This window comes from Gymnoscopelus microlampas, assembly GCF_963454915.1.
Source record: "Gymnoscopelus microlampas genome assembly, chromosome: 23".
Classification (NCBI taxonomy): domain Eukaryota; kingdom Metazoa; phylum Chordata; class Actinopteri; order Myctophiformes; family Myctophidae; genus Gymnoscopelus; species Gymnoscopelus microlampas.
Window position 1 is genome coordinate 24581108 of NC_139960.1, and position 25155 is coordinate 24606262.

Consider the following 25155-nt stretch of genomic DNA (forward strand, 5'->3'; position numbering starts at 1 on the left):
AGCCCCCCCCCCCCAGCTTACCATCGACTCCACCCCTCCTCTTGCTGACTGACTGCTGACTGTATGTTACCATAATACCATAACCTCTTTCTCTCTCTCTCTCTCCTCTAAGCCCATGGTCAAGGCACATGTAAAGTCTTACAACAAAGCACCTCTGGATCCCAGCACTATATTATAGTCTCAAAATGAGTCCATGGGTTCTTTCTTTCCTTTTTTATAGATTTCTTTTAACCTTTGATGAAGACTTCTTTTCAATAAATAACACAAATATATTCATACATCATATATAGAGAGATAGATAGATAGATAGACATGTATTAACTACATGCATTTCATATAATTTAAATAATAATTTATATGTACAACAACCCCCCCCCCCCTCTCCGGTCACACGCATAGCCTATGCACACACCCCAAACATCATCCCACCCCTCCTTCCCCCCCACCCTCCCTCCTCTTGTCCACTGGGGTCTTCCAAGCCATGTTGACTTGTGAGTTTGCGCAGACGTGTGAAATACCGATTAAGATTTGACCCGGAATTGATCACTTCAGTAGGTGTAGTGTATGGCCCCAGCACCAGTTTCACAAAATCCCCCAGGGCAATCCCCCAGGGCAAAGCCCCGCAGACAGGAAGTAAAATCCCATACAGGAAAACGGGAAGTTCCTCAGGGAGACGGGTGTCCGTGGCCTGGTGTTTGTAGTGTGTTTATGTCCTGCGATGTTTCCTGGACAAGGCGCAGACGCAGGAGGTGTCGATGCGTATCCACCTCCAGCCCACCGCGTTGCGGACCTGCGTGAGCGCACGCACGTACGTCTGCACTGTCTTGCACTGTGAGTTCCAGTGCTTGTCGTCGATGCCCCTGCAGCTGCTCTTGAAGGGCTCGGTCCGACACCGCGTCTCGTAAAAGTACTGTTTGGCCTCCTGCATGTTGCTGGACCTGATCTGCCTCAGGACGGTGACCCTCTGTCCTTTTAGGTCTGTCGCCTGGGTTTTGTCCGTCACCCATTCGCTCTCGCTGTCGCACACCGAGTACTCGCCCCGGTAGCTCTTGTGCTCGGCGTACCTCTTCTTCCTCGTCTTGTTCCCTGCCGCTCCGCCTTCCGTGCTCATAAAGTCGTCCATGAGGTACAGCGGTGGAGGCTGAAGAGGGGGGCGGTCGCTCAGCAACACCCGTGGCGAGTTGTACCGCTTGTGCTGCCTGAGAAGGTCATTGTTCAACATGGTGACGGGCTGGTGACTGGTACCTGCGAGACCCGTCCCCCGTGCTACCGGATCCGCCTGCTCCTCGAAGGACAGGCTGCCGGCGGACATGCCCAGGGACGGTAACGTGTCCCGGGACTCAGCGGTCCGACTTCCCTCCTGGTGGCTGGCCCTGGTCCTTCCTCTGGTCAGGTCGGCTTGAAGCAGTTTGATGATGAGGGAGTTCAGAGGGTCTGGACTTGGCTGCTGCTGCTGTTGCCCCTGGTAACTGCTGTCCATGTTGGTTGCCTGGATGGTATAGAGGTACGTGAGGACCATCACGTACAGCAAGATGGACATCACTAGATTCACCTGTAAGATCTGAAGACGGAGACAAAAAATGCATAATGTTAGTTATCGGCAGAGGTCTAAAAGATCTTAAAGACGCACTGAAGTGACATTTTCGGTCATTTCATTTTGAAGGTTCAGCCCGAAACGTCGGCTCGACGACTCTAAACCAATCAGAAGGTCCCATCCCTTCAGGCTATGGGACGTTGGATCTCAATCACTTCAGCCCATATTATACCTCTATGCTTCAGCCGTGCTGGCACACGGCTAGTGTTTGTTTACAAGTGAGAGAGACAGACACGGCCAGTGAAGCACGTTTGCTACTACATGGCTTATTTCTAACCTATAATGTTTTCAGATACATATTTTAGTGTGCAGATGAAGTTTAAAATAAGTAATACACTCATCTTCAATGAGATTCAAAACGGAGTATCTCTGTAATTAAAATCAGCTGTGTTTGAAGAACGTGCAGCTATGGGAATCAAACAGGTGCATGTAATCAAGATTCATTTATATTCGTGAAGGCTGTATTATGTCATCACGCAGCACGTTTTCGTTTACAGGAAGTAATTAAGATTGTCTTTTTAGGGACTTTAGATGTAAAAATACACAAAAATGTTTTTTTTTCTTTTTTTTGGGCATCTATTGTTAGGTATGCCCATATGATGACCACGGATATGCTCTAAAAGTGTGAAAAACATATTTTTCATTTCACTACACCTTTAAAGGTTCTATGACATTCATTTTAACTTTTTTTTAGCAGAGGTGATGATTGACAGGCAAAATCCCTCAAGAGCGACACCCGCAGGCAAAGATTTATTTTTTCATTGCAGTTGAAAAGGCTTTAGAAATGTGAGAGAAAAACACCTGCAATGGCTCACTAGATTAGAATTTTCAGTTAAAACTTTTTATACACGTTTGAAGGACCATGACAGACTTTTAATGTATTGTAAAACTGAATGTCATGAAACCTTTAACTCCTAGGTTTCCACCGAATAAATATATGATGGCGGGTTATCAACTTTTTGATAGATGCTATACCATGCAGATATGGGTTGGTTTCTTGTAGACGTCTTGCTATTTAGATTTGTTTTTGTTAATGTCAACATTGTCATTTAGATAGTTGTTGTTAGCTGTAACCTTTTTCAAAAGGTTTGAGCCTAAATCAAGAATCAGATATACTCATTCCAACTAACTTCTCTCTGGCTTATAAAGCACTTTCACCTGCAATACCACATTGTCCTGTTTGGCACGGGGCGCTATTGAGCCAGTTTGTATGCATGTTATCTCCTGGTTCTGTGTGGAAAAAGTAAAAAAAAGAAAAAAGAAAAACGGGAGGGATTTGTACCCTCACATGATGTCACGTCAGGGTGCAAATCATTTTGGCCTGTTTTGAGACCAATTTACAGAAAACCCCAGATTTGCTGTGAAAGCCTGAGTGTTCAAACTGGGGTATTTTGGGGGATAGAAGAGCGGTAGGGGAGACCAAAAACACACAAAAAAGAAGAAAAAGTTAAAATTCATGGTGTTGTCCCTTTAAGAAAAAAACAACAGCAAAATAAGAATAGAATGCTTCAAAAAACTGATTCTATTAAACTTTATTGAAAATGACAGCTGAGGGTGGTATTAGCTTGTTATATCAATTTGTGGTATATTCAGATTAGTTTTGGTTCACTGTACATCCACTGTGCAAATGTACTTTTGAGAAATACATTTGTGTAAAAACCTTTCCTCTTGCTTAATCTTGTGTGGTTTAGTGTTGTAATGTGTTTCCATTGGACTCAGTCAGTTAACAGGCAGTGTGGGATTCTTTGATCTGGTCTCTGTTACCACAATGTAAAAACTGTGTGTGTGTGTGTGTGTGTGTGTGTGTGTGTGTGTGTGTGTGTGTGTGTGTGTGAGCGCATGCGTGTAAGTGAGTAAAGTTGTGAGAATCGATGTGTTGCTACATGCAAAACATACCGAGTGGCAGGAAAGACTCATAACTCTCCCTAATGATACAAGGGATTGCTTGGCATGAACTTTCATAAGTATGGAGTAAAGTATGGAGCGCACACACACACACACACACACACACACACACACACACACACACACACACACACACACACACACACACACACACACACACACACACACACACACACACACACACACACACACACAGGGGAGGGTCCTTCAGGGGACCCCAACAGTTTACCCCAACAGCACATTATGGAAGGGCCTACTGTGATGCTGAGGTTTAGCCTAATTTGGATGATGTGTTGTTGTTGTTGTAATGGATTGAGGGGACATAAGGCTGAGGGAACATAGGGTGTCATTTGGAATGGGGGAACATGGGGCTGAGGGAACGTAAGGCTTAGGCATGACCCCAAAAAGGGAGACACGTCGGCTGCATTAATTGCTGGTACCAATGTGATCAAGAAAGTCAAACAATGGCCGATATATCAGCCAGACCGATACATGGGTCTGGTTCCACTTCTTTATTTTTGTGGCTGCCATAATGTCCTCACACATCACAGAGTCATGTCATGTCTTCTCCTTCCTCTTTATGTACAGTAGGAGTGCCTGAAGGCCCCTTCTGCTCAGGTTTAGACACGTTAATGCATTGTGACTGTGCATTTATGTCCCTCATTAAGAAGTAATTACAGTAACTCCAGTAACAAATAATCACAGCATTTCAGTCATCTTTATCTATGTGCAATGTGATGATGTGGGGAACAGAGTGTGCTTGCATGTCATTTCTAGTAAACACACACACACACACACACACACACACACACACACACACACACACACACACACACACACACACACACACACACACACACACACACATTGCAAAATCAGTTATGTTCCGCAAGTGACGTGGTCGTAACATAAAAGACTCATACTCAGTTGTGCAGTGGTGTCACTCGCTGAAGATAACAGATCCACAAGTTCACAACATGTTGCATCAAGTATAAAATACCTAATAACCCAAGTGCACATTGTAAAGGCATTGTATCTTTCCTGTGGAAGCCGACTCACTACCTGGAATGTAATGGGTGGATTAAGTACTGTAGGTGTACTGTACGTGTGTGGTTTATCTGTCTGCACTGTCTGTGTGTGTTTTAGGGGTGCAACAAACTAATACATTTAGTCAATTATAAAAAGCAATCAATAATTCATCCCTGATGACATCAGGGATGTATGGGCATGAAAGGAACACAGACAGACGGATACAGAGATCTTCATAGATAGGCATAAATGAGTTTCTCGATTGTTCTATTATCCGGAAAAGAAAATAATGCATAGTTGGAGGCCTAGTGTATTTGTTTACTGTACAGCACTGGTTCTCAAACTTTTTTGTGTCAAGGACCCCCAAATTGATATGTATTTGGCCTCGGACTCCCATCTGAAAATGTTTTGTGCCAGGGACCCCCAGATGTATAAGCTTGTAGATCTGCTATTTTTAAATAGCCACGGTGGCCGATTTGGCTGGGGACCCCCTGGAACCCCTCCAAGGACCCCTGGGGGTCCCCGGACCCCACTTTGAGAACCAATTACTTACTGTACTGTATCTGTTTTCAGCACCACATGCTTGCTCCCAATTGGCAGGTAAAAAGTGATTCAGAGTTTGAGATGGACGAGCAGTACTGTACACGCCTAAGGGAGGTTTTTGTAACAGGAAATGAACATGGATCTAATAGTCATGAGTTAGAGGATTAAAGGGGTATTTCACTTTAAAACACTTCTGGGGTCATTTTAACGTCTAATCTTGGCTTTTGTGTGCGCCCCAGGCAGTTTTTAAGTTGCTTGATTCAATCTTTAGACATTTGATATTCATTTTCAGACACGCCCCCAAACCCATTGCACTTCAAACCCAATTTTAACCATGTCAGCCTCATTTAAACACATGTCCCTGTTTGTTTTATTTTATGATATAATATCAATATATTGCCGAGCCCTGTTCAGGGTTTCCACGTTACGGTGCCCTTGGTACCCTCTATTTACTGCAGCCCACACTCTCTTTAATTGGGCGCCTATAAGCGTTTATATCATATGAAATTGAATGTTTTAAAAATAATATATTTACAGAGTACTGAGAAAGATAAATGCAGGTTGGGGTTTAGAAACTGGTCTATAAAACTTTCTCTCTCTCTCTGCTGCACTGGCGCTGGTGCCCTGTCAGAAAGTGCAATTGAATGACCTCACTGTACTCTATGCCGTTAAAGAAAGAATGTTGTGTGATTTCATTCAAACTTTCTTTCAGAATTTTAACCACTTTCAACCTGGTGTCCCTGTTCAAAAATAGAGAAAATTGCAGATCTACAAGCTCACACCGTGTCACATGCGACCTTGTAGAACATGTGATCTTATAGAATGTCTATTTTCCCACTATATAGGCCTTCAGTGGTTAAGGAAAGCAATGCTTGCAAGGCGTGCAAGGGGTCTTACATAGCTCAGTGGGGGGAAAAGCGGCCGTGCAATAATGCCAGGGTGAAGGGGCCATTTGGAGCCGCATATACTAACATTACAATACATACTATACTGTACTGCAAGGACAGCACAACAATAATAACACTTTGTTGAGGTGTTAATACTGTATCAGTGTTCACTTACTGTAGTACTAGTAGTAATAACATTTGGATCATGTGGAAACACTAGGAAATATTGAATGATAAAATAGGAGGCTGAAAAGGGTTTTGCTTGTACCTTTATAACCAAAATTGTTAAACATCTTGTGTGGTCCCACTGGATGTAGTGTTTCCAACCCATTTGGGTAGTTGATGCGAGGTTTGAAAAGCCATTCTGTACCATATTGTCTACTTTTGAACACATTATTTAGACTTTTTTTTCACAACTTAATGCACATATAAGTTGGATGCTTTCACTTATCACCAAATGTGTGTGTTAAGTGCCTCCCATAAATGAGTTGTCCTGGCCTGTGAAACAATGTTTTATTGCTCAGCTAGAGAGATTACATTTACCTACAGCAACCATAAAAAGCAGGGCTGTTATTAATGAATCTGAGAGTGGGCTGGAAGAGACTAACAATGGGATGGTGGGTGAGCTGCAAATTGCTGAGTGGGCATGGTGATGTGTGGAGGGGGGGACAATTTTCCTGGTCTTTTTATAGAAATAATTTATTGGGGGAAAAAAAACGCGGTGTCCCGCGGTCCGGTCATGGACCGCGGTCCGCCTGTTGAGTACCCCTGGTATAAACGATTTGGGGAGTTAGGCTTACAATTACGTAGCTGATAGCAATAGCTGAGAGAGAGAGAGAGAGAGAGAGAGAGAGAATAAAGCAGATTTATGGAGATGCTGACAGATGTTAATGTCTGTGAAACATAAAACAATATAAAATATTATGGTGTGCTGCAGATTAGCAGGATGTTATGAGACCTGCTGTCTCAAAGGCAACGAGGTGAATCTAATTACATATTCACTCTGCTTGTCTGTGGGACTGCACCCCTGCTGTAAGTGCCGGCGTGGCTCCCTGCATGTCTGTCTAATGTCAATTTTCCGTCCGTCTTTCTGTCTTGTCCAATGTGCCAGTCTGTCTATCTGTGTATTGTACTGCTTACAGTGAATTCAGAGTCCCTCTTTGTCCAAACTCCCCTTTTTCTGTTTAACTGTTGTGCCTGTGTGATGGCCTATTTAAAAGCCCACTTGTCAGGCTTTCAGAATTGTCTATTGTGTCAGCTTTAAAGCCTTATCTACTTGGACTGAGTTATGAATGGGACTTCTACAGGCCATTTATCATTTTGCTGTCATTTAGCAAACTTTCACTATTCTAACAGAAACCCTAAGGGAAACATGTGTATACAGTACAAACATTAGTACTCGAGGTAGCCCCTGAGCATTTTCAACACCTGTAAGAGAATGTTGTCAGTTCAATCAATGTCCACCTCTCTGTCCAACATACTTCTCTTAAACCATTCAGTATATATACTGAGTTGCGGAAGAGTCCCCCAAGGCTCTATAGCAGGCCCCCTCCTGTTTTCACTCTACAGTAAATATCTTCACAGAAAGATAGCCGATATATAAGCTCAAATGCATTGCAATGTGTGAGCTTGTAGATCGACTATTTTCACCGAATGTTCGCTCCAGAATTTGTGGTTAATAAAAATGATTTCCTCTCTGTGGTACCCGTGTCTTCCAAATGGAAGTACACATAGTGTAAGCGCATAAAGAAAAGAAGGGCAGGTTTAGGCATGGATAACCGTAGGGTGCCTCAGGTAGCTGTCATAGTGTAGTACTTTAAAGATGCTATCAGAATATGAAATACCGTAAGTTTACCTTTGTTATTATACGACTGACTTCTATTTGTATGCTTTGGAGTGGGAGCATTTTTAAACTGCGCAATGGCCTTTCAGGATACATGTCTTGAGAAGCGAAAAGCTCCTGTTTTTGTGCCACACAGCTCACAGTGAACTTTTACACAGTAAAAGTGTAGAAGCCGCTCCACCATGCTTAATCATTTTTCATGTGAAAATCTGGTTATTTCATCATTTGGTTGCCTGACTCCGACTAATTGAACGTGATAGTGGTGTCTAGTGTGTTAGCAGAGAGCTAAAACTCACATGCAGTTTCATTTCACTATTTTATAGCAAGTTGTATCACAACACGTCATCTCACGATGCATTGTGAGCTTGTAGATCGACTATTTTTGCTATTACTTCGCTGAAAAAGGCACACACGTGTGAATGCAGGCAAATGAGCATTGCCTGCTGAGGGGAAATGGTCACGCAGCATGTCAATGTACATAGTTAAATGAGTTTGCTGGTTTGTAGTCTGTTTGAGAGGTTATGGTTGTTGGACACACATGCAAAGGCTACGGTCAGTGACAGCCAAGTAGGGTCAACCACACACATTATTGAAGTTGAACTACACAACTAGAAGATGCTTTTCTACCAGAAGCAAATGTATATTTGCCTCTTTGTTCGCCTAATATGGAAGTTACATTATTCAATTTGCGCATGTGTGACTGCAGCCCTAATAATACACTGTGAACAATTAAACCTAGAAATAAACAAATTAAACCTGGATTTAAAACAATTTAAATAATCTATTGTCGGTCCCCATGTTCTTACCATTTGTGCAAGATAGATGTGCAGACAAGATCTGTGTTCATCACGGCAATGCTACTTTCGCTGCACCAAGACCACATTTAATTTCAACAATCAAGGCTACAAACTTGATTGCAGCCTATTGATAAATAACCTCACATGGCCACTGTCAATAATAATCACCTCTGATCAATGCTGTATTCACTCAATGTGGATCTGGCCTTTCATTTTTACTTCTTTCTTAGTTAAACCATCTACTGCAGTGGTTTTCAACCAGTGGTCCGGGGACCACCAGTGGTCCTTGAGGGAGTACCAGGGGGTCCCCAGCGAAATTACTTAACATAGCGTCACAATAATTTTTAACCACTTAGCTTTGGCTATTCAAAAATAGCAGATATAAGTGCCGCGCTATGAGCTTGTAGATCTGCTATTTTTGAAAAACCTTGAAAAAAGTGTGCATATATTTGAATATTTATATTTTTTAAAGCGAAGATTAACTGAAATCTTTGCTTCTGGGGGTCCCTGGCACAAAACATTTTCAAATGGGGGTCCACGGCGAAATGTATATCAATTTAGGGGTCCTTGGCATGAAAAGAGTTGAAAACCTCTGATCTACTGTATATAACCATTGCACGCACGCACGCACTTCATGACAAAAGTAAGACTCAGTGGCAATGTAGCACCCAACATAGACATACCCTACACATAGGCATATAAAGTCAATAATCTGCTGAATATTCTGAAGAAACTCCCAACATTCACTTCACTACCCTATCTGTGTGACTTTGACAACACAAGGTCAAACACACAGTCACACACATACATAAACGCAGAAACTTAACTTATGCTTGCTTATTATACTATAGATACAGCATGCATCCTGTCCCCTCCCAGTGAATAGGTATGTTGGGTCATCCTACCTAGATAATCTGCCTCTCAGGCTAAATTCATTTCATTAGTTTGGGTTCAGTGGAGAGCTTCAGTGTGATTTTGCCAAAATGTTTTTTTTCCTCCTTTTTTTTTGCCTTGCCTTGCTATAGGCCCATACAACACTGTAAACTACAGTACTTTACTGCAGTGATGATCTGCCACTCTCCAAACAGAGTCAAGTCCATGGTCACAAATAGTCGAGTCCAAATCAAGGTACTGTAAGGATGTACTTCAAATGAATAGGGTGGCGGCAAACACTTCAGGTGTTACAACGCGGCCTAGGGGTCACCAGGCACAACACAAGAACGGACTCCTTCCTTCCCTTTTTATTTTTTAAATAAAATGTGGTTTGTATAACCACACAGACCATTCAGTTTGATTAATCCAGAACACAAGCGATTGCTGTAATTTAAAGTTCTCATAACCAGCAATGTGTGAGTGATAATTCTCTGTATCAAATCGGATTTTATTCCAAGGCAATCAACGTCAGACTCTTCGCTTTCTTTCTTCTTGCAGAGCCTGCTCTCAAAGGCTATGGCATCTGTCAACCTGATTGGTTTTACTAATGTAACGCCCAAACCACACATATGCATAATGTAACAGGTAGCACAGGTGTTTTAAGGATAAGGCTGGTGGCAGAAGATAGCAAATCGGCCACGGGAACGCCCCTTGCGCACATGTCGAGTGACGTTCGAACTTCGAACATTGTTCAAACTTTGCAAATAACAAAACAAAAAGTAACTCCCCCGTGTGAAAGTCTGCCTGTCTGCTTGCTACTCTGTGTGTGTGTGTGTGTGTCTGTCTGTACAGTGTTGCTACTGCGTGCAACGTGCGCTGCGCTGCAAAGAACAGCTTGCTAAAAGGGGGATGGGCTGGTGGAAGCATGGGTGAGCAAAACGAATAGATCTTCAAGCTAACAACGCGTCGAGTCGCGACACTTTGTTCTTTTTGGCGAATGACACCACCGTACTACAGAAGTATAAATTAAGGTATACATTACATTACATTACATTACAGTCATTTAGCAGACGCTTTTATCCAAAGCGACTTACAATAAGTGCATACAACATAGGTAGGGAACGAAACTACTAGTCACCAGAAGTCTTAAGTGCATTTTCTGCTAAAACAAGCAACCAAGAGTATACCTAGCGCTAAGGTAAAAGTGCAATATATCAGCTACCTACTTTCTTAAACAGATGAGACAAATGGCAAAATCAAATGAGCAAGAGCTAAAACAAATAAGTGTATTGACTAAACAAGATCCAATAAAACAATACAACAATAAAACAAGAGTTCGTACAACTACAACAAGTAGGCAAGGCGAAGAGGAAGGGTAGTGTTTCCTGAAGAGGTGGGTTTTCAGCCTGCGGCATATAGAACTGCGACCCATAGAATGTGCACCCGCTGTATCACAATCTATACGATCTCTCTAAAATCATCATATCGCACACCCCTAAATGCGCTTCACAAAAAACGGCAACCAGGCAGAGTAGGGTGCGATATCTTGGTGGTCTTGGCAGTCCTTCCTGCTATTCTATTTGGGAGCTGATTTGGTACTTCCAGACTTTACATAATCGATGATTCATCTGGATTGTATATTGCTGTGCTGTATATTGATTTACACACTTGATGCTGACATTCTGGTCAACTCTACCCAAGATCTCATTCATACGCTTTCCTATTAACCTGCCCTCACTGTGTGTGTGCTGTACTTCCTCGGTTTAATCACACTAGACCATACCCTGGGGGGATATGCGCACATGATTTGGCAACCCGGGAGCCAGCGAACACAAAAACGCTAATAAACAGCTGACATTTGGGGAAAGTGAAAAACGGGCTTCGCTGTTCCATGCACATGGTAATGGTGAATGGCTGTTTGCAAGTTAAGATCAATCGCTCCAGCCACTGAGGAGAACCGGGCAGAAGAGATTTGGGCTCGCCACCCTCACACCACCCTCACAGAGCTTTGTCAAATTATAGGAGGATGGTGTTACTGTGGTACAGCTCAGGGCCACATGCGGCCGAGTCCACTACTGTAAGTCTCAAGTCTTAAACAAAAAGAGATGTACCCCATCTGAGTTTGTTGTAAACCGACAGGATATTTCATTCTTTATCCATGCAGGCTGCCAACACTCATTAGGGCTTATTGTGGAGGTTTGGTTGGAGGGTGGAGAAATGACTCGAAGGTCTTGGAAGGAAGAGCGAAAGGGTGTGTGTGTGTGTGTGTGTGTGGGTGTGCGTGTGTGTGTGTGTGTGTGTGTGTGTGTGTGTGTGTGTGTGTGTGTGTGAGGGGGGGGGGGGGGGGGGGGTGGTTGAGAAGGTGGGAAAGGAGTAGAGAAAGGAAAAATGCAAGATGAAAGCAAGGTTTGCGGTTTGCCAGTTTTTTTATGCCCAGTATGTCAGTTAATGACTTGACATGGAAGGAATGCAAACTTTAAACTTCAGTTAACCTGTGCAACCTTGTGGGGTTAATTTATACAACCTAAGAGAAACTGCATTTAAAGTGTTTATTTGACTCTGTAAATGCTTGGACATGTTCCATGTACACTAAGATGAAGCATGTCATATCTATTTCTCTCTTTGCCCTGTCTGGTACGGTGCGAGGAATATCAGTATTAACCACTTATGCCATACATAATACATTGTTTAGCAAATAGAGGAACAAGCCGTGCTTATAGATCTGCTACTTTGAAAGTTTGCCCAAAATAGGGATGCCAGGATAAGGATTATTGTGGTTAATAGTGGAGCTGCCTGACTGGCTAGAGGCAACACATTACAACCACTCTATACACGTCTACACAACCACAACCTTAATCTGTCTGTCTGCATACCTGTTTACTGTAGCTGCCTACTGCATCTGTCTGTATGTATGTCTACTGTACCTGTCTACTGTGTCTGTCTGTCTGTCTGTCTGTCTGTCTGTCTGTCTGTCTGTCTGTCTGTATGCTTGTCTACTGCAGTGGTTCCCATACTGGGGGTCTGGGACAACAATTAACAAGTACAACAGGTATTGCATAACAGGTGATGGTTGAATTCCCCACTTGCCCAGAGTAGGCAAAGGGCACCAATCTAGTATTAAAATACACAACTGCACTAGAAAGGTGCATATCTCTATCTCTATCTATTTGGGCGAGATTGTCGTCATCAATATGACGTCAGTACTTCGAGGCCATTTTGGAGCGTGCGCACGCACACACTGGGGCACAAACATAATCTCCCACCTGCCTTCGGCCTGGCAGAGATAATAACACTTTGGTCAAATTCAGATGACTGCAGATTCAAAGCATGAATAGAGGCTGTGATGTTTATTAGGGTAATCACAAATTGTTCACACAAACTGTTTACTAGAAGCACTGATGCTTGACAATGTGCCCTTTTGTGTTTCGAGAGATAGAACACTCATACTGATTTAACCCATTCAATCTGGGAACGCATCTACAAATGTCTTCTAAAACACTTTTCTGAAAACCGTATATGTTTCTATAAGTTCTCAAACTTTTTCATGTTAAGGACCCCCAAATCTAAAAATATTTTGTTCCAGGGACCCCCAAAGATTTGAGTCAAAAATGTTCCCTTTAAAAAAATATTAAAATATTTGCACGAATGTTCAAGATTTTTCCAAAAAAATAAATAAATAATGGTTATGGCTAAAATCTAAAATGACACAGATGCGTTCCCGGTCTTAATGGCTTAAAGGTTGCACTCTTTCTGTCCCTGATTGTATAGTCTGTCTGTCTGTCTGTCTGTCTCTCTGACCTCAACAAACCTCCACACCCCTCCATCAATATGTCTCAGCTTGTGAGACTGAAGGTCTATTAGGTCAAGGACCAGGTCCTGGGACTCTGTAATAAACCCTGCCCGTTGATCCTCCATGTCAGACCTTCTCTCGCCACCCCTGCTCTTATTCACACGTTATCTCTCCCTCCCTCCCTCCCTTCATCTGCCCCTTTCACCCACCTGTCTGGTTATGTTTATCCTCACTCATTTGCTTTTCTGTCCCTTATTCTTGTCTGTGCTGCTCGGCCATTCATCACTGTCTTCTCGCCCCACTGTAAACCATAAACACCATAATATGTCTAACCTCATGCACACATGCTTGCTGCTTTGTTATGCTATACTGTATATGTATATACCATATCTTAGATCATTCTTTTGACACATTTCTTTTTAGTTTTTTTCCTTGCTCTCCCTCTCTACGAATGAGGTAGCTGATTCCGTCCGTTTGTCCGTCTGTCTCTGCACTTGTCTGCACTTGTTTTTGTTCAACGGCAGTGTTATCATTACCTGGACAGAAAGACAGTTGTTGCGTAGCTGCCGTGGACCTCGTCTCACCTCAACTGTATGTTCAACGTGTTAATCTGCCACAAGCGTGTGTTCACACGGACCTTAAGACAGCACACACACACACACACACACACACACACACACACACACACACACACACACACACACACACACAGTACATAATGTACACTTACATATACCACACACACGAACAAACGCATCCACAAATGAGAGCCTATAATTCGGAATGTATGCTCTTTGGTACGACGGCGTCGCGCGCTGAAAACAGACGATCTGCAAGCTCACGGCACGCCGTGTCCACGACATGTTGTGAGCTTGCAGGTCGTCTGTTTTCGACGCGCGGCGCCTCCGTACGCTGAAGCATGAGCGGGGCTTAAGGCTTATGCCCTCTGATCTCTTAACTCCTCAGGGATTGCTTTGGGCTAATCTGCCTCTGTGTCCTCCAGACTTACCAGGGACACACAGCAGGCATTTCCTCAGCAGTATAGTAACAGCAGCATGCAGGCTGGCCTGTTGGAATCACGGCGCTAGTGAATGAATGAATGAACCCATTCAATACGGGAACGCATCTCTGTCATTTTAGATTTCTTTGGATATTCCAAAATAGCTGAGTGCCTTGCTACAAGCTTGTAGATCTGCTATTTTTGAGAAAAAAGAAAAAAAAAGTGTGTGCAAATCTTTGAATATATATATTCTTAAAAAAATGTTTTCTTCTGGGGATTCTACAAATGTCCTCTAAATCCTAACAGTTTTCTGAAAAACATAACCCAGCTCGGCTCCGGAACCTCCCTCTTGCGCTCCGGTACCTCTAGAAATCCTACCATCACCTCAAATGCACATATAATACAATACATTTTTATTTGGGCTATTTATTATTAATTCAGCTTACACATTTCCCCTCAATGTCCCTTCCTGCAAAGGAAAGGGACCGTGGATGAAATCAAACTAGGTTCATAAATCTTCACAATATAACCACTTCATTATTTGCTATTAGAAAAGTTGCGCTCGTGAGCCGGGTGGTCTGAGTCTAGCCCTGGGCGCGCTGCTCTGCTCATAGACCGAAAATTACTCTGCCGCGACAGGTCTCCGTCTTAAGTCAAATTAAACAAAACGATTTCACTACTCATGGAAACAAAGGCAGTTTTGTGTTGTTGAAAGTCTGTTCTCCAGGGTGGGAAGCCTCTCAGGACCCCACCTTCTCTGTATAATACACTTTTTGGGCAGAAAATACAATATTTCACCAAAAGGAAAACGTTTTTTAGTTACTCCACTGCGCCCTCTACAGATCTGGTCAATGGAATTTTTCTATTGACCCGATTTTTCCATTTATATATATTTTCTTTTCTGGACAAAAAGTGTATTTTAGACGTGAGGTGAGGGGCTCCGAGTGTCCCCACTAAGGAAAGTAGGCTTTCAACATCTCTTTGTTTTGATGAGTAGCAAAAGTGTATTTTTTTTAACTAAAGACAAGAGGCCGCGCAGCCTGCACTACCGCGGGTGTGCGGGCAACAGCTGAAAAGTAACATAGCGTTAAGGAGAACTACTTCTAACGCTAGGGACCACAGCTAAATAATAGCGTTCTTCTAATGCTACATTTCTGTCTACATATGCTACATATTCCCATGTTAATGTTCTGATTCAATTTGATGTGGAAAAGGTGACCCTTATGCTATTTGGCCAGGGGGGGGGGGGGGGGGGGGGTGGCAAGGCTAACGGGTTCATGAGCTCCGGCACCTAATCATTTACAAATTAAACACTGGCTATAGGCACTCGTTCTGCAGAGGGCAGCATTGCAAGACTGATGCTGTAGGAAGGGGCGTGTGTGTGCGTGTGCGTGTGCGTGTGCGTGTGCGTGTGCGTGTGTGTGTGTGTGTGTGTGTGTGTGTGTAAGTAAGTAAGTAAATTTTATTTATATAGCACTTCTCACAGAGAAAACTCACAAAGTGCTTTACATACCAACAAATGTAACCAAAAACAGCAGCAAAACAGTACAATTATAATGCAAAAACAGAAGACATATTAGTGTGTGTGTGTGTGTGTGTGTGTGTGTGTGTGTGTGTGTGTGTGTGTGTGTGTGTGTGTGTGTGTGTGTGTGTGTGTGTGTGTGTGTGTGTGTGTGTGTGTGTGTGTGTGTGTGTGTGTGTGTGTATTTGCAGGTACTACTACCCCCAGGTACTACTACCCCAGGCCAGATAGGGGGGTTGGAGGTGCCGTAAATAAGAGTGTGTTCTTAATCAGTGTGACTGGTTTAAGTAAGGGTTAAAAGATTTTCCATGCCCTAATTGTTCCTGGTGCTTATCCAGCACCTGCTTCCTCTTTCATCTTCTCCTCTCTGCTTTCTCTGCTGTTCTCACTGCCATCTGCCCTCTCTCTCTTTCTTTCTTTCTCTCTCTCTCTCTCTCTCTCTCTCTCTCTCTCTCTCTCTCTCTCTCTCTCTCTCTCTCTCTCTCTCTCTCTCTCTACCATTATACTATCCAAAGACACACGTAACTCTATAATATTACTATTAATTTACCAATTTACCCACTGCATACAGATACTGTACACACAGATTGCACTGTTGGAAAAGGAGAACAGCAGAGCATTTTGCTGCAAGTTGTACTTGTACTCTGGGCAGGACTTGAACTTAGTGGTGGTGAGGATAAAGCCTCTCCTCACCACAGATTAATGTGAGGGCTGACCTGTGGCCTCATACTGTATAATGCTGCAATGTGGAGTTGTATTGGAGTCTTACATCAAGATCAAACTCAGTCTCACATAGGGTTTAAGTCACAAGCCCTTGTTAATACTTTCCATTGGTTAAATATTTATAAAAACCCACAGACACACTCATCCTGGTGTCCCTATTTTGGCCCAGTCATTATTGGAGAACCTTTTACCATTTTTCAAAAATAGCAAAAATAACAGATCTACAAGCTCAATAGAGCGTGCCAAAATTCCTGAAGGGGGCGTCAACAAGTGTCTTTTGGTAGCGGCGGACATCTTTGAGGGGTAAAATCCAGGTTGACTTAACATTGCCCAATGCCACGCCCCCCGTGGTGACGACACGTTGGCACGCTCTATAAGGTGTTGGAGGTAAAGCAAGAGAGGCGAGGTTGAGATGGTTTGGACAGACTGTGGTAAAACCTGCAAGGAGGGTTTAATCCATAGAAGGCAGAATGAGATGTTTGTGCCCAGCAGCAACGACGACGCAACGCACAGAAGAATGCTCACTTCTGGTCAGACGAAGGAGGAGCCAGACCCGGAGGCAACCCACAGTGCCTGGAGCCTCCTATAGTGTGTCCCCAACACCTGCTGCAACATCTCACCTAACGTGGCCTGCCATTGGCCAGACTGATGGCGTGGATTTACTCACATACGTTCCAAGCGTGAGTGGATCCACGTTGTCGGTCTGGCTAGTGCCAGGCTAACCCTAATCTGAGTTCCCAGAAGTTTTCGCCAGCTCTGGCGAGGAACTTCTGGGCCAGAGCCCTGGTATTTGTGGGCGGGATGTAACTTACGCTCAGAATGTGAGCGGACACGCCTCTTACCGGTCTGAGAGCTGTGCAACTCGTCTAAAAAGTCCGACGAGAGGCAAACAGCAGTACACAACAATGGCGGCCGAAATTTCTCAAGGGGAAATTGCTTCCCGTCGATCCTATTTAGATGCAACACCCACTGCATGTGGATCCCGCCCCCTTTTCTTCATTGGCTGTTGATTTGAATCAGAACTCAGTGGCCGCGCCCCTGTTGTCCAGGATCCAAGCCGAAGACTCCCAGACTAGGCTAACCCTAACCCCTCATTAGCACTGTCTCTAACCCCGCAGAGACAGTGGGGGCAGTAGCATGCCACTTGGACACATGCCGGGGTCTGATCAGCCTCGTCGCCTGGAGAAGGGTGTCTGTTGCAAGACCCAAAACACCCAGTGACTCCAGGAAACAACACTGATGATGTGTCCACGTTTGTGCATCAGTTGATGTTTTATTTACAGGGACATGTGCAGAGAAGGGAGCAAAGGCTTATCATTGGGAGAAGGATGCTGAGGAGGACAAGGGGAAGGCCAAAGAGGAGGTTTATGGATGCGGTGAGAGAGGACATGCAGAGAACAGAAACAGATGGAAACACCCCTGATAGGAATTAGCTGAAAGAAGAAGATATGAAGATACAAGGTTTCTACCAGACAGCAACGATAGTTACGTCTTAATGGTACAATTTGCTAGTTCATAATACAGAGCGATCCAGAAATCTGTTCATCCAGCTACTAAATTAACTCCCCGTTCTTCACATTCCCCATTGCTGCTAAAGAGTTTTACCCTTACCTGCCTTTCTTAATCCGTGCTATACTCAACTTCTATTCTATTTGTATTTTGTTTAAATTCAGTATTATGTTTAATATTAATGTTGTAAACCCTCTTGAATCTTGAAAAGTTAGCAAAACCATCCTCCGTGCATGCGTCTCGTGCGTGCGCAGTCTGCGCACACGTGGGCGCGCATATCTGCGCGCGCGTTTGCACTGGAGTAATGTGGTCCTCCATGAGGAATGTAAACCTAACACACATGGAAAGAGTACCTCGAAACACTGGCCTGGTTCATGCTTGTTTAAACTTGTAAAGTAGCAGTGTGTGAAAAATAGAAGGGGGCGAAAGAGGGAAGAGTATGTATGAGAGAGAGAGGGACAGAGAGAGAGAGAGAGAGCATGCACAAGAGAATAGAATGCAAAGAAAGTAGAGCATGCCTGAGAGAGGAGTGTGCATGAGAGAGAAGAGCGTGCAAAAGAGAGAAGATCGTGCATGAGAGAGTGATCGAAGACCCTACACGAGGGTGAGGGAAAAGAGCATGCATGAGAAAGAGAAGAGCGTGCATGACAGATTGACAGAATTGGACAGATGTGTAGATCTGTGTGGATTAATAATAATAAAAATGTATTGCATTTTTATAGCGCTTTTCTACCCAAGTACTCAAAGTGCTCCACGTCTCTCCGGCCTCTTTACAAAATAAATGTTCAGGTCAGCATATCAATGTTATGATCCTAATGGATACAGGAGGAGAATAAACAAGTGCAATTGGAAGTGATGAAAAAAAGACAAGACAAAATTGGAAATAGAACACTATAAATGTTAAGCTGATAAATGCTATCCCAACCTGAAAATGTATTGTCTTTTTACTAAAGAGCTGGAGAGATGCAGAAGAGACCCCTGTTACTGAACAAACACTCTAGAGCTTGAACTTTTAAACAAAAAACATATAGTTTACACCCCCTTTAACATCTCCAACGATATTTGTGAGTACTAATGCCAGCCTCACCGCGCCTTGCTAACCAATGAAACCACTTTATGGTTGGGTTGCGTGTCTGTACAGACACGTAACCCAACCGCAAAGTGGTTTTATTGACTTGAAAACAAACAACATTAGTCTACAATCTCTCTACATTCTCTGCCCTGTGAGTGAATGTGCCAGCCTCCACATTAAATCTGGAGGTCTACATCAGTGGTTTTCATTTATCTGAGCTTGTAGATCTGCTATTTTCACAATATTTATCTGTGGAACCGAGTCAAACAAAATGTAATGCATCAACTCCAACAATTCCGTGTGATTATCAGGGTGGGGAGTCCCCAGTTCAAACATTTTGGAACAGATTTTACTGTGCACAGTAAAATCCTTAGTGTTAAGGAGGATACAATGGAAATTCCTGCAGTTCAGCAGTGACAGAAACAGTAGTGTGCGTGCTGGCAGAGCGCTGTGCCAACTAGTTGAAATACTGTATAACAGGGGAGGGGGGGATGCTGGAGAGAGTGGGTTGTAAGAAGCAATGGAATAAGAGGAGAAAAGGGAGAGATTAGTAACTTCCTGTGGCCAGACAGTAATGTCAGTCATCTATGACGTATTTATGGCGTACACAACTCCAAATGTGGGCACAGTTTAATCCCCATTGACTTCAATTCTAAGATCAAAGCTAAATGTTTTTTAAAAAAATATATAAAACAACATAGGTCAAGCAGTTTGGGAGATGTTAGGTCCAGACAGGCAGACAGACCTCTTACAGACAGCGCTCCTGCAGAGCAATGGCATAAAAAGGGGAGGGGGGCGGGTAAAAGGAGAAGTGGAAGATAATGACAAAGGGATGAAAAAAGGACGTTGGCTGGCTGGGTGCACTTCAGATGACCAGTAAAGTCCCATGTGACCCTTGGAATGATTACACCCCGGGGCGCCAGTCTGGTAATCTACTGGCTGTAAGGCACTGGATTGAGTGCCAACTGAAGTGTGTGTGTGTGTGTGTGTGTGTGTGTGTGTGTGTGTGTGTGTGTGTGTGTGTGTGTGTGTGTGTGTGTGTGTGTGTGTGTGTGTGTGTGTGTGTGTGTGCGTGTGCGTGCGCCAACATTATTGTATGTAACAATGTTCTGCCTTACTGGCTGTTTTCCCATTATCTGACTGCACTGGCAGTGTCCTACAAGAATGCCTTTGTACAAGGCATTCTTGTACTTCTGTCGACATAAATACATATTTCAAATGTGTGTGTGTGTTTGGTTGGGGGGGGGTTAAGATTGCAATGGAGTGTTGCTCTGTTCTGAAATCCTGATCCTCCAATACTGAAGTGGAGTATTGGCTACAACATACTCAGCCGAACACAAATTTTGTTTGGCTTCGGTAGGCCAATAAGAACAAAATGACATCATAAGAACTTCGGTGGAGCCTTGAGAGTTGGATGCGGAGCTTCGGAGGTACAAATACCAGGTGCAACAACCTGCCGCAAGAAACTACAAAACCTCCATGACAAATTTGCCATCAGATGCACGTCAGATGGAGATGAATAAAACGAAACGAGTGGAGCTCTACCGCTCCAGCGCTGTACACAATGCTTCAGTGGGCAGCGGCTCGAGCGGGCCACAGTGTTGCTAGGCAGACTACTGAGTGGGTGAAGTAAACTCACCCACAAACTCCAAGAACTAATCCGTAGCGTGTATAAAATAGTAATGCCCTGAACTTTGTTAGGTTTGGCAAGCCATGCCAAAGCTGAAAAAAGTATGACAGACAGTGCCTCAGTTTTTTACTCAAGTGTTACCGTTAGCACAACTCTGATCCTGTGGTTTGTTTTGTGTGAATCAGTGAAGTGTAATGGTTACATACATGATGTGATAAAGTGCCATGTAGTGGCACGGTGGTTCAGTGGTTAGCACAGCAAGAAGTTCCTGAATTCTGAATTCTGTTTGAATCCCACTATGGGCCGACGGGGGGCTTCTTGTGCAGAGTTTGCATGTTCCCCCTGTGTTCAAGTGGGTTTCGTCCCACCAAAAGAAATGCATGTTGGGTACATGCTCCTGCCTCTGTCCTTGACCTTGACTGGCCTTAGAGCTAGATCTTATCCCTGGGAGTTGGATAATGGCTGCCCAAAGTGATCTAATGATTAGGATGTGTTAAATGCATCTTAAATGTACTTAAATATGCAATAAATACATTTAATTTAATTTAAAATAAGGTGTGATAAGTGCCAAGATGACAAACAAGGAGATGCAGATCATGAAACTTGTATACTAATTTACTGTGTTGTTAAAGCATTATGCATGCGGTTTACCTGGGTCTTCCTGAATATAACAAGGTGTTCTGCTTAAATGAACCTGGGTTCCAGAATAGGAGGCTAATATCTCAAAAGCAATCGAGGAGACCCGCAGTGACAGGGGTAGGGCTCGATAAGCACTATGCTTCTCCCTTCCCCTTTTCCAGCATCAAGGACACTTGTAAACTGCCTGTACTGTGTTTTACTGCACTAAAGCAGTTCCTTATGTACGGGGCGGCAGTGGCTCAGTGGGTAGAGTGGCCGGGTAGAGTGAACTGGAAAACCGCAAGGTTCCCAGTTCGATCCCAGGCTGGGGCGCTCCCCTGGAGTTAGTGTCGAAGTGTCCTTGAGCAAGATGCTGAACCCCTAATTGCTCCCGATGAGCAGGTTGGTGCCTTGCATGGTTTCCTCCGCCATCGGTGTATGAATGTGTGTGTGAATGGGTTAATGGCACAATCAATGTAAAGCGCTTCGGATAGAAGCGCTATATAAATGCACCATTTACCATTTACCATTTATGTATTGTCCAAAAAGCTGGAAATAAACTGAAACTGAACTGAACTGAAGTGAACCAGTTATCAAATTGACCATTTCATACAGTATGGAGCGTGAGGAAAACAAATGCAACACAGCAAAGGTTTTTGTGCATCTGTGATGCATCTGTGCCTTTATTGATAGTATACAGTGGAGAGAGACAGGAAACAGGGAGAGAGAAACGGGAAGTGACACGCAGAAAAGGTCATCAGGATCGGGATTGGAACCCACAACGCATTAGAGCCTATATGTGGTATGCGCCTGGACCGTTAGGCCAGCGGGCGCCCCAGCATCTGTGTGGATTACGCATTCTGTGTGTGTGTGTGTGTGGGGGGGGGGGGGGGGGGGGGGGGCGACAGGCCAACAGAAACAAACAATAATTCAAATCATAAAGTGGCTGCATGGTACTTGGAACGTACTTGGAAGTCTGGAGACACTGGGATGTTTCATTCTAGTGAGACGGGGTGGTTGGACAGTACAGGTGTGTTGTTGGCAGCACTTTAGTCTCTGCCCTGTAAGTGAATCTGCCAGCCTCTACCCTTAAACATGTCAGGTTCTGAGGAATACCAGAAAAGCAGCCTCATGTTCAGATGGACGATCATGCATTTTTGAAGGCTTATGGTGGGTTTTGAATGGGTTACTCAGGCCCAGCAGTCATAAAATTTATAGCAGCCAGCCTATAAAGCACCCAGTAAAATTTGAAATAACATGTGAAAATCACGTAACAATTTTTTTCCTGCAACAGCAAGCAAATTATATTGCATTTGCTCTGGTGGCAACATGTGGCTTCAAACATACCAGCACCATTTAATGAGAATGTTTTATTTTGTTTTTTCTAAGATAGCCTGGTGAGGGCTATCACGGAATGTATCAATTTGGGGCCAAAGGCAACGGAGGGTTTCTGGTGTGCATTGTGGTTACCGTGGAAACCCAGTGGTGATGCGCGGTAAGGGATGGGAGTGGGCAGCGGGCCAAACCAGCGAACCCACCAGAAAGAGTTTCACCCAACAATAGTCTGAGCTCTAATGCTGTCCAATTGACTCCAGATGTTGAAGTGAAGGTGGGGTAGGGGGATGGGGGGACAGAGAGAGCGAGAGAATCAAATGTGTGTGTGTGGGTGCGTGGGTGTGTATGTGAGAGGAGACTCACTAATACCTTCCTTAAGATTACTCTTCCTGCTTGACCTTTTTCCACACTTTCAAACATATTGCTCCCTCGCTCTTTCTCTCCCTCCCATCTTTCCCTTTCTACTATACCATCTGGTCGTGTGTGTGTGTGTGTGTGTGTGGGGGGGGGGGTGTTCCAGGGGGGTGTTCCAGTGAGTGATGTATCCCCTCCACATGTTTGAGAGTTTACATTCTGAAGCCCTGAGTCCTGTCCGAGTCAACATCCGCCGTTTGAATCTAAATGTTGTCTTGAATGTCTTCTCTCTCTCACACACACTGCTTCAACACTCTTTCTTATCCTATTGCTTTACCTCCAGTGCTTTCCCCATCTTTTATAGTCCACCCTCCATTGGTTAAAAGATTCAGTATCTTTCTCTCTCGCTCCTCTTTTTCTCGTCCTTCGGCCTCTGCTCCTCGTTTATAAAAAATAACTTAAATCGCTACTTCATTGCATGATCACTTCAAAGCACGTGATTTAAAAACACGGTAAAATACAGTATGTAGCTCTTGATGTGTTACAGACAATTGGAGAAAACCATTGTCAGAAGATTTTGGATATCCAGATGAGATGAGATAAGATCCAGCTTCCACTTGGAATTGTATAAAGTGAAACCACAATATTTGTACAGAAGGAACTGATACAAATGTGTCTACAGTATGTCTCCCAACCAAAAACCACAGTTTGAATTATCAGCTCCACATGTTGAAGACCATCAGGACCAAACTCTCTACTACAGCACTCTGTAAAAAAACAAACTAAAAAATACACATACTGCCCTTCAAGACAGGAGGGAAAATGTATAAGAGCCATCTAAACAGTTGGACAGCATACATAAGGGGCCCTTTGCATATGAGATGAATTGTAAAAATTACAAATGAAAGAAAGCCGTTTGTTTAATCATTTGAACCACTTCTGTCCCTATTCTGTGCATGTCATAATACTGTAGGTGAACATTCGGGGGAAATGGCATATCTACAAGTTGCGAGCTTGTAGATCGGCAAAGACATTTGGTGTAGATTGAACAAGGAGGGAGCCAAGGATAGACCCCTGGGGGACCCCTGTCAATGAAATATTAAGTATATAGGTACTATTTACTCCAGTTGAATTCTTTTCAACTCAAGCAGTATCCAGTTGAAGAAGTACTTTACAGTAGTTTGTTGTTACTGTGTGTGGATTTCCGGAGCTACATGATGCAACACTTGTGAACTACAGACAGAGAGACAGACAGACAGACAGACAGACAGAGTATTGTCATGCTGCATTCACACTAGCAGCAACAAAAGCTACAAAACGACCAACCGTGGCCAGCGACATTGCTGCAGAGTTGCCGTTGAAGTAGCCTCGTTCCCAGCCTTACTCATCTGCGAAGAGAAAAGCCTGGTCACGACCTAAAACAGAGAGTGTCTATAGGAGCGGGACTTCCGTCGTACGTAATTCCCCCGGAAACTATATTTTTTGACCAATCACAACACTCGTTTCATTCACAGAGAATGTAAACAGATATGTAAAGCATCAACGTCATTTCCTTGGGCAGAACTTCCGCCAAAATCCGGTACTTTCGTTTAGACACTCAACCGCCTAGGTCTTGCCTAGCGTGCCGTTGAAGTGTTGCTCAAGCCACACTGTGTAAATGAAAAGGGTAGGGTTAAATAGCACAAGGAACTGGTTAACAGCCAGAACTAGTTGTTCTTCCGTTCATGGAACGGAGCAGGAATTGTGGGGGGAGAGAAGGCATGTGGAAATGACGAAACAAAAACATAGGATTGATTGACACTTCACTGCGTCATTGCACTGAAACAAATCTAAGCCAGTTCAACTTTTTTGTAGCGTGTCCATCATGAAGCGACAAGTGACGGGTGTCAATATGTAACTTCAAATGGCTGGCTTCCATTGAAAACGACTTGTAGCCTGTCGCTACTATAGTGTGAACACAGCGTCAGTCTCTGGCAGCACAGATTGTGCTCATTCTTTTGAGGAAGGTAGTGTACGCACATCCGTGGCCCAGGTGCAAGACAAGCAGAAGTATCGTAAAAGAGAATAGAGTCTGCACGCTAGTGATGCTGAGAAAGCTCCGCTGTATTTTTATTGCATCGTCGACGTTTCG

General features: G+C 43.8%; 1 protein-coding gene across 1 annotated transcript in view; it reads right to left on the bottom strand.

Moving 5' to 3' along the window:
- Window positions 1-523: 523 nt before the first annotated feature.
- Window positions 524-25155, bottom strand: part of ntf3 (neurotrophin 3) — a 49308-nt gene continuing 24676 nt past the window's right edge. Inside the window, exon 2 of the mRNA XM_084049854.1 lies at window positions 524-1561. Within this exon, the coding sequence (XP_083905980.1) occupies window positions 707-1561 (855 nt within the window). The 3' untranslated portion in view covers window positions 524-706. The remainder of the gene's footprint in view (window positions 1562-25155) is intronic.